The 9,650-nt window shown below is 49.3% G+C and overlaps 1 protein-coding gene across 1 annotated transcript; it reads right to left on the bottom strand.

Annotated features, from left to right (window-relative positions):
• Window positions 1-2,661: 2,661 nt before the first annotated feature.
• Window positions 2,662-6,856, bottom strand: LOC120980612. Its single transcript, XM_040409796.1, has 2 exons — window positions 4,312-6,856; window positions 2,662-3,389 (listed from the first exon to the last, which is right to left on the bottom strand). The coding sequence occupies exons 1-2, from the start codon at window positions 6,022-6,024 to the stop codon at window positions 3,372-3,374; spliced, it is 1,731 nt and encodes a 576-aa protein (XP_040265730.1). The 5' UTR covers window positions 6,025-6,856; the 3' UTR covers window positions 2,662-3,371.
• Window positions 6,857-9,650: the final 2,794 nt, after the last annotated feature.

Genomic DNA, 9,650 nt, shown 5'->3' on the forward strand with positions numbered 1-9,650 from the left:
CCTCAAAATGGTATCAATATAGAAATACAGATCACCTTGCATCAGTCCTTACACAGCTCCACAGATGTAAATTTTTAAAAAATTCATCAGGGTCAGAGTTGTCTCTGATCATGGACTCTGCCACTGGGTGTCCGCTGTGTAACTCGGCCCCAAACTATGCCCATGGCTGAGCGGGTTCAATCTATAAAATGACCTGGCGATGCAAAGAAAAAAATTATTTTTTCTCAAGATTTTATTATTTTAAAAGTATGAAAACACAAGAAAAACTATAAAAAATATGGTATTGCTGTTAACTATACTAGCCTGCAGATTGAAATTAACATGTCATTTTTACCACAGAGAGAACGCCATAAAAATGAAACCCAGAAAACAATGACGGTATTGCATTTTTACCAATTACACCCCATTTAGAATTTACACAATATTGAGTAGAGTCATTAGAAAGTACAACTTGTCCAGCAAAAAACAAGCCCTGATATGTCTAGCTGTAGTGAAAATGAAGAAAGTTATGGCTCTGACAGGCAGGAAGAAAATGAAAATGAAAAAATGTGAAAGGGTTAAAGGCCCTTTATTATCCCGCTTTTATTGGATAAAATAGCATTTTTGGAATTGGTTTTTATGAAAAATTTTGCTCTGTTTTTCTGCTGCGTATATTTTCATGCATTGCAGCCTGCTCAGTACCGTTCAGTGCGAAATTTGCCAGACGAGCTCTCTGACAGTTCAGTCTGCAGCCCCTCACTCGTCTATTCTGAATGCAAATATAATGCACACGGCCGTAGTTTTGGTCAGCATCCGATCAGCATTTTTTTGTGGATCAGATGCGGACCCGTTCATCTCAATGGGGCCACAAAAGATGTGGACAGCACACCCGTGTACATCCGCATCCATAAGTCCATTTCATGGCCCCGCAAAAAAATAGAACATGTCCTACTCTTGTCTGTTTTACGGTCAAGGATAGGACATTTCTACAGGAGTAAAGAAAATGGTGGCATGCACTCGGCCGGTATCCGTGTTTTGTGGGTCCGCGATTTGTAGACCACAAAACACTTATGGCCATGTGCATGAGCCCTAATGAAAATTCAGAAGAGGAAAGAGAGGTCTTGAAAAGTTTCTTGCAAATGTATGGAGCATTACATAAACACAGATGACATGCTGCATTATTTAGACCATGTTGGTCGGATTCATCATACAGCATGAGTTAGGGATCATTCAGACGGCCATAGTGTTTTGCGGTCTGAAAATTGCGGATCCGCAAAACACGGATACCGGCCATGTGCGTTCCGCATTTTGCTAACACTGGGACCCCCACTGATCACAACAACAGGGGCCCCATACCTTATGGAGCCCCCCTAAAATGGACAGAGCGGCAGGTCAGAAATGCCCGCCACAGCTCCATTCATTTCTATGGGAGCAGCAGAGATAGCCGCGTACAGCGCTCGGCTATTTCCGGCGGTCCATTAGAGAATGAGTGGAGCTGTAGGGTGCATGAGTAGGGTTATTGGCTACGCTCGGGTCCACTACCCCATCATTTAGCTAACTAACCTTCCCCATTTCCTCTCCCAATAACCACACACAGCCACTGTTTGGATTAAATCGGCCACAGCAGCCGTCTTTTATTAAATAATATAAATAACATGAATAAACATAACACTTGATATAACAATGACATATATATATAAATATATACATGTCTAACTGACGAGGGAGGTCCTAGAAGCCGCCTAACTGCACCTTAAACGACCACAAACCACCACGGCAATTCCATCTTGCCCCCAGCCGCGTACCACAAGCTCGGGGACACCAACTGACGGACGCCATACCAAGCCAACCAGGTGCCCCAACTCTGAGAGTCCAGCCCCACCATTGAGGCCCTCTCATTCACCGTTACCATCCAGTAGCCCCAGCTTCTATGACCTCCCCCCGCCACGACTGCTGCGACAAACGCAACACTTAACGACACACTCCGTCCACCACCCCTTGTCCATTTTTTTTTTTTTTTTTTTTTTTTTTTTATACATTTATTTATTTATAAAATACACATTTTTTTTTTTTTTTTTTATATATGCATCCCCTCTATAATATACCGTTGCCGCCCTGAAACATCCAAGTACACACTACGGGAGGGAGGGAGGGAGATGCTGGCTCTCTGCTCCTAAAATGGCGGGCGCTGACCTGCCTCACCACTACTTCAGCCTGCCGCTCCCCGCCCCTTTCTAGCTCCTCCCCCCTTTTCCTGCACTCATCCACTTAACCCTTACCTTCCCTGACCCTTGCTCACAAAACCCCTCATGCCGGCCTCCCCTGAAGCGTGCCGCTTCGTCCGGCCTCACTTGAGTAGGGTTATTGGCTACGCTCGGGTCCACTACCCCATCATTTAGCTAACTAACCTTCCCCATTTCCTCTCCCAATAACCACACACAGCCACTGTTTGGATTAAATCGGCCACAGCAGCCGTCTTTTATTAAATAATATAAATAACATGAATAAACATAACACTTGATATAACAATGACATATATATATAAATATATACATGTCTAACTGACGAGGGAGGTCCTAGAAGCCGCCTAACTGCACCTTAAACGACCACAAACCACCACGGCAATTCCATCTTGCCCCCAGCCGCGTACCACAAGCTCGGGGACACCAACTGACGGACGCCATACCAAGCCAACCAGGTGCCCCAACTCTGAGAGTCCAGCCCCACCATTGAGGCCCTCTCATTCACCGTTACCATCCAGTAGCCCCAGCTTCTATGACCTCCCCCCGCCAACAACGCGCAGCTTGACAGCCCTTAAGCTCGCGCGTTCCGCCACACCCGGAGGGCTGTTTCAATACCTCCCTGCAAGTCCAGTGACCACAAATCAATGCCCACCGCATTGAGGTGGACTCCATCCTGTCTCCAAAAGCCTCCTGTTCCTGCTTCCAACTCGGGGTGCCTCACCACCACCGCCCCATGTTTGGCACAGAACCGCCCAATCACCCTGTTCAGCTTAATCCTAGCCTTATTCAGCCTTTCAACCGATCTCGCCTCCCTCCAGACCTTCCTGGGGACAATATCCGACCACACAGTGACAACTGACGGGAAGAGGGACCACAAACGCAAAAAATCAAAACGTATATCCCTGATCAACTCTCTGCAAGGTCGGACCCCTAGGTCATTTCCCCCAACATGCAACACCAAGATATCTGGGACTCTATCTAACCTGGCTTGCCGATGAACCTCCTGCAAAACACTACCCCACACCATACCTCTGCGTCCGATCCATCTTACTATGGCTGTCCCCCGATCAAACCCCAGCTGCCGCCCATTCTGCCGAACATCCGCTCGTAATGCCCCCCAGAACACGAACGAATGGCCCAGGATCCAAACTAATAACGGGGCATCACCTGAAAAAAGAACGAGACAAACATGGTTAGACACAGCCTTAAACTGCCCCTAAACGCACATACAGCCGAAAACGCTCCGACTCCCACCTCCCAATACGCTTAATCACTTCATCTCGCACCCCCAAGCGAGCAGCCTCCGTGGCAGCACCTATCCTGAAGGAATGACCCGTAAACTTGCCAGAGTCCATTCCTAGATTACGCAAACATTTCTTGAATACCGCTATAAATTGAAATCGCGATAAAAAGGAGCCATCCTCATGTCTGAGAATCGGGCCTGCCGCGACCCCTGCCCTTCCTTGAAAATCACGCAAACACCGTACTGGACACACTAGACATACCGGCACCTCAAACAATGAGACTAAATGACCCCTCCCCTCCTGATCCGTCTTTGAAAATCTCAGATAAATCAGCACCCTGTCGTCATATAACGTTACATCCTCACTCCTCAGACCCCCTTCCCGCTGCACACTTGCACACACTAACTCCCCTAAACGAAAGGCTCCGAAAAAAGCCAGAGCAAAGGCTAGTCTAAATAAGCTCACCTCCCAAGCCGAGCGACACACTCCAGCTACCTGCTCCCCTAACTGTAACAATAACGAAAAGGACACCGGTAGGCGGGAATCTTTGACACGCTGAAACCTTCTATAACCCTTCAAAATTTGTCGGACCAAAAAGGACTTAGTAATGTCCGGGGAATTCCGCAATTTGAATCCGAAAGCCAAGCCCGCCATGCAACCATTGATCTTGGCAACCGACCAACCTTGATCCTTCACGTGGCCAATGAACAGTAACAACGGAATTTCCCCGTCCAGTACCTCGACCCCTAGGTCATTACACCACTGCTGCCACCTACTCCAAGCCCTATCGTACATCCTCCACGTGCCTTCACTCAATGATGCCTGCAACAGACAAGCTACGGTACCTCCAGGATCTCCCACAACGACTCTGGACACACCAATCCGACCTGACTCGCCTCCGGGGCCAGCTGGCGAAACCGCTCCCACTGAAAACGAGAAAGTGCGTCAGCTATACAGTTAGAGGAACCAGGCACATGCACCGCAAACACCCAAGCATTAAGGGACAAGCACCGGAGAACCAACTGCTGCAATAGGCAAATAACTGGGGGGGAAGAAGCCGTTACACTGTTGATGGCTTGCACAACTCCCAAGTTGTCACAATGGAAACGAACCTTCTTGTGCCGAAACTTCTCCCCCCAGAGCGTGACTGCCAACACAATGGGGAAGAGTTCCAACAATGCCACGTTTTTTACCCACCCTTTTCGTACCCAGGACTCAGGCCACCGACCCGCACACCACTGCCCTTCACAGTACGCCCCAAAACCCGCTCCACCCGCAGCATCCGTAAACAATTCGAAATCAAACGCATCAACCACCCCCCCCATAACTAATGCTCTGCCATTAAACTGTTTTAAAAAGGAATCCCAAACTTTCAAATCCCCTTTCAACTCACTGCCTAGTCTAATAAAATGGTGGGGAGACACCACCCCTCCTGTCGCCGAAGCCAACCTCCTACTAAAAATGCGGCCCATAGGTAGGATTCTGCATGCAAAATTTAATTTGCCCAACAAAGACTGCAGGTCCCGCAGACGAATCTTTTTTGCTGTCAATGCCGCCGCCACCTCTGTTCTTAAATCTGACACTTTGTCTACTGGTAGCCTACACTCCATCCGCTGTGTATCTATGACAATACCCAAAAAGCTTAGCTCAGTAGCCGGCCCCACCGTTTTGTCCACCGCTAACGGGACTCCAAAACACTCAAAAACAGACTGTAATGTGGATAACAACAACGAACAAACCCTAGATCCCCCCGGCCCCAAACACAGGAAATCATCCAAATAATGAATGACAGAGTGACAACCTGATTCCTGAACCACCACCCACTCCAGAAAAGAACTAAAACGCTCAAAATATGCACACGATATTGAACAGCCCATTGGCAAACACCTATCCACAAAATATGCGCCATTCCAAAAACAACCCAGTAAATACAAACTATCCGGGTGAACTGGCAACAACCGAAATGCCGCTTCAATGTCACATTTTGCCAACAGGGTACCCGGACCCAGCTTCCTTACCCATTCCACAGCCGCATCAAAGGAAGCATAAACCACAGAACAAAGTTCCGGGTCAATGCCCTCATTGACCGACGCACCCTTAGGGAATGATAAATGGTGGATGAGCCTAAATTTATTAGGCTCCTTCTTAGGGATCAAACCCAAAGGGGAAACTCGCAAGTTACTGATGGGTGATGTAACAAACGGACCATCCATCCTCCCTAGGGAAACCTCTTTAGCTAACTTTCCTGTCACTATGTCCGGGAACTGCAATGCCGAGCGCAAATTCTTCCGCTTCTCTAAGACTGGTAACGGGTGTGAAGGTATATGAAAACCGAACTTAAACCCTGAATACAAAAATTCAGCTAACTCCTGGTTCGGATATCTATTTAGATGCCCCACCATCCTTTCCACTCGCACTGGGGTCTGCCCCTTTTGCAAAACTATCCCCCCCCCTTTGTCTACCCCCTCTAAAACATCTGCTAGCCCCATGGCCCCCGCCACACACGGAACATTCATGCCTAAATTTGCATTTTTGGCCGAATTTGCAACTTCCCTCATTGAAAAGGAAGCAGTATCCTCTTCCAACTGGGGGCGTCCCTGTACCTTGCTGTACCCCAACCCCTGACTCACTCCGAAAGGACTGACCACTCCTACCTGGCGCTGTCACCCTCATCCATAACGCAATGTCCTTATGGTCCCATCTCATATTAGGACGGACCGCTTTCCTCTGACGAAACTGCTCGTCATACCGTAACCACCCGGAACCCCCATACACTCTATAGGCTTCCCCAATAGCATCCAGATAGCAAAATAAAGGGGAACAGCATTCCGGACTCTTCTCCCCAATCACACTTGCCAAAATAGCAAAGGCCTGTAGCCAATTACTAAATGACCTAGGGATAAGGCGATAGCGACGCTTATCATCATCCTCCTTTCTTACTCCGTCCTTTTTTACCACATCAAGGTTGAACCGCTCCAACGGAAGCAGCGAAAAAATTTCTATATACTCTCCCTTCCAAATTTTCTCACGCACCTCCGTTTTCAAATGCGCTCCCAGGGGACCCTCAAAACAAACATACACCTCCCCTTTTGCGGCGTCATCTAATCTGGGCCTATCCTCCTCACCTCCCGCCTGCGTCTGCACTGACACTGATTCGGCTACACCTGTGCTATTGGCCACTGCTACATTACTATTGTTAGCGGTCGCCGGTACATTGCTATTTTCTGCCCCCAACCCCCACGCTGCTAAGGGGGTAGCCCCCATTGCCCCCCTATCCTGACTAACCCCAGCTAAACCACACAGCAAGCGCCCCAAACCACCGATAATAGCACTATTGCTCCCCCCCGCCCCAGGCGCCACATTAAATATAGATAACAGTGTTCCCAGTGATGTCTCACCTAACTGCCCGGGTGCTGTGAACCCGGCAGCCGCAGGTCCTGATTCCTGACGGACGACTCCTGGATCCACGACGTTCCTTTGATGGGTACTTGCGCTGTTCGACGGCAGCACCCCAGGCGGATCACTGCTGGGTGCGTTAGGAATGGCTCTGGGACGCACTCTGTCTTCCACGGTGTCAGGACCAGTAGCAAACTGTCCGCCCTCAGGAAATGGCCTGCGCAACTCCCTGTCCTCCATATAAGCATCTGCACGCCTGTCTTCATGCCCAAGAGGCCTGCTCTGGGGCGGGGAGCCGTCCAGAACAGCCTCGTCCTCCTCCTCTGTAAGAAGCGCATCATGGCAAGGCCTGCGCCCGTCCCTGGCACCTACAGGCGCAGCCTCGTGTGCCACTGAAAGGGGCTCATCCTGTAAGGGCCTGCGCCGGGCCGCCCTGGCCGACCGCGCAGCCCCGCTGCTGCCTCTGCTGCCACTACCTCTCCCACGCTGAGCAGGCCTCCGACTCCTGGGGACAGGAGGGGATCCTGCAGAACCAGGTCCTGACTCCCCTGTTGCTGCCACGATGGGCTGAGGGGAAGGCCCCACAGCCTCTGGAGGGTCCCGCCGGACATATGGATTACGCCCACGCCGGGAGGTCGCAGAAGCCTTAGAATGCTCCCGGCGTGGAGGGTCCCTTGTGGGGCTCCTGACACGGCGCCGGACCCGGGGGGGTAAATCAGGGCTCAGGCGCGCCGGCGGCCGTACCCGCCGCGACCGTGTAGCTGCTGGAGTAGGGCTAGACGTACCCACCTCCGCCCCCCCTAGCAATGCGGTCACCTGCTGCTCCAGCCAGTCGCTGCCCCTGGTGTCCGCCGCTTCCCTCAAGCGCCGCAGCATCACCTCCACTGCTTCTGCCATTGCTGAATCCGATGCTGCAGTTCAGAAGATGTTGGCTCTCTGCCAGATGCTGGCTCTCTGCTCCTAAAATGGCGGGCGCTGACCTGCCTCACCACTACTTCAGCCTGCCGCTCCCCGCCCCTTTCTAGCTCCTCCCCCCTTTTCCTGCACTCATCCACTTAACCCTTACCTTCCCTGACCCTTGCTCACAAAACCCCTCATGCCGGCCTCCCCTGAAGCGTGCCGCTTCGTCCGGCCTCACTTTTCCAAACTGCCACTCCTTCAGATTCGGGGAACTGGACCCGCGTTCTTATGATCGGTGGGGGTCCCAGCAGTCAGCCCCCCACCAATCTGATAGTTATCCCATATCCTGTAGACAGGGGATAACTTCTAAACTTGGCACAACCGTATAATCCTGGAATTTCTTGAAGATCTCTGGATTTAGGCTGGGGCTACATGTCGACATTTGTCACGTGACAGCAAGTTGCAGAAAAATTACAAGCAAGTCACATATTGCACGGGACTTACACTAAAAACAATGGAGTAAAAGTCGCATGTGATGTGATCTGCAATGTCTGTATTACTGCCACTGTTGCGTTGCAGTCACAGCACATCACGTTTTATTGTCAGACCTTTCACAATCATTCAATGTGCTGTTGTGCAAGTTTAATGTACCCCTCAACCTAAGGGCTCATGCATACGGCCACAGCTAGTTTTGCGGTCCGCAAAACACGGATACTGGCCATGTGCATTCCACATTTTGCGGAACGGAAGGGACGGCCCTTAATAGAACAGTCCTAATCTTGTCTGTAATACGGACAAGTATAGGGCATGTTCTATTTTTTGGTGGGTGCTTCAGAACGGACATACGGATGCAGACAGGATACAGACGACGTGTGTGCTGTCCGCATCTTTTCTTTTGCAGCCCCATTGAAGTGAAAAGGTCCGCATCCAACCTTTTTTGCAAAAAAATACAAAAAACGATCTGTGCATGAGACCTAGGTCAAAGGCGCAACTAAAAGCTCCTGAGTCCTGGTGTCTTCTTAGAGGAACCAAGAATCCTACCTCGGTGGCCACCATAGCTGGGCATCTGGTTAGAGCTCAACAGAAACTGCCCTTTCTTGGGGAAGGTTCTCTACGAAACATCTGTTACATTTTTTACAATTTGTTTTTGCTATGAAATCGAGTACCCACACACCACTTGTGAAGGGCTAGCACAATAATTATACATAGTGAGATTCTCCTTGGTTTATATTACTTTCTCCTCTTGCTGTTAGAAGTGTTTCTGTATGATCCAGACACATATTTTGCACTAATGAGCGCCAATAAGCTGCAAACAGCTGCAAGCAATCGGGATATACAGATAGAGCTCTGCTATAACACAGTAGTTTTGAATGAATAGTTGCCTTTCTGGGACACATAAAATGATTTGCATATCCCCTCCCACAATCTGTAAATGAGCAATTAAACTCTAATTTTAAAGTTTTCAGTCTAGTCTAGAGAGTTTATACAGTCTGCAGGTAGCTTGTGTTTCTTGGCAATGTTGAGTCTCACCCTCCCGTGTTGTCTCTTTCCTACCTGCTTGATACGTTCTTCAGACTATTATTCTGCCAAGTCTTAAATTAATTTCTTAATTAATTTGGCTGGCTGCCCCTTGCTATTAGAGACACTAATGCTGCTTATCAGGAGAGATAAGAGTAATTGCAGTTAGTATTTTGCATTAGAGGAACTTCCAGGCTTTATTAGAGATGCGCCGCGTGGCATGTGGTCCTCTCAAGATTCCAGATTATTTTGCTAAGACTGCACCCTCAATTCTCAAGATCTTGGAATCTTGTCAAAATATAATTGCACAATGCGATTTAAAGGGGTAATTGAACCATGACAAACACTTTTAGGAGTTAAGCCTGCCTGG

The sequence above is a fragment of the Bufo bufo genome, chromosome 10, assembly GCF_905171765.1.
Source record: "Bufo bufo chromosome 10, aBufBuf1.1, whole genome shotgun sequence".
In the NCBI taxonomy this organism is placed as follows: Eukaryota; Metazoa; Chordata; class Amphibia; order Anura; family Bufonidae; genus Bufo; species Bufo bufo.

What these genes read in the sequence shown, in the direction of transcription:
- LOC120980612 (XM_040409796.1), bottom strand. Translation starts at nt 6,024, where the DNA reads ATGAGGGAAGTTGCAAATTCGGCCAAAAATGCAAATTTAGGCATGAAT.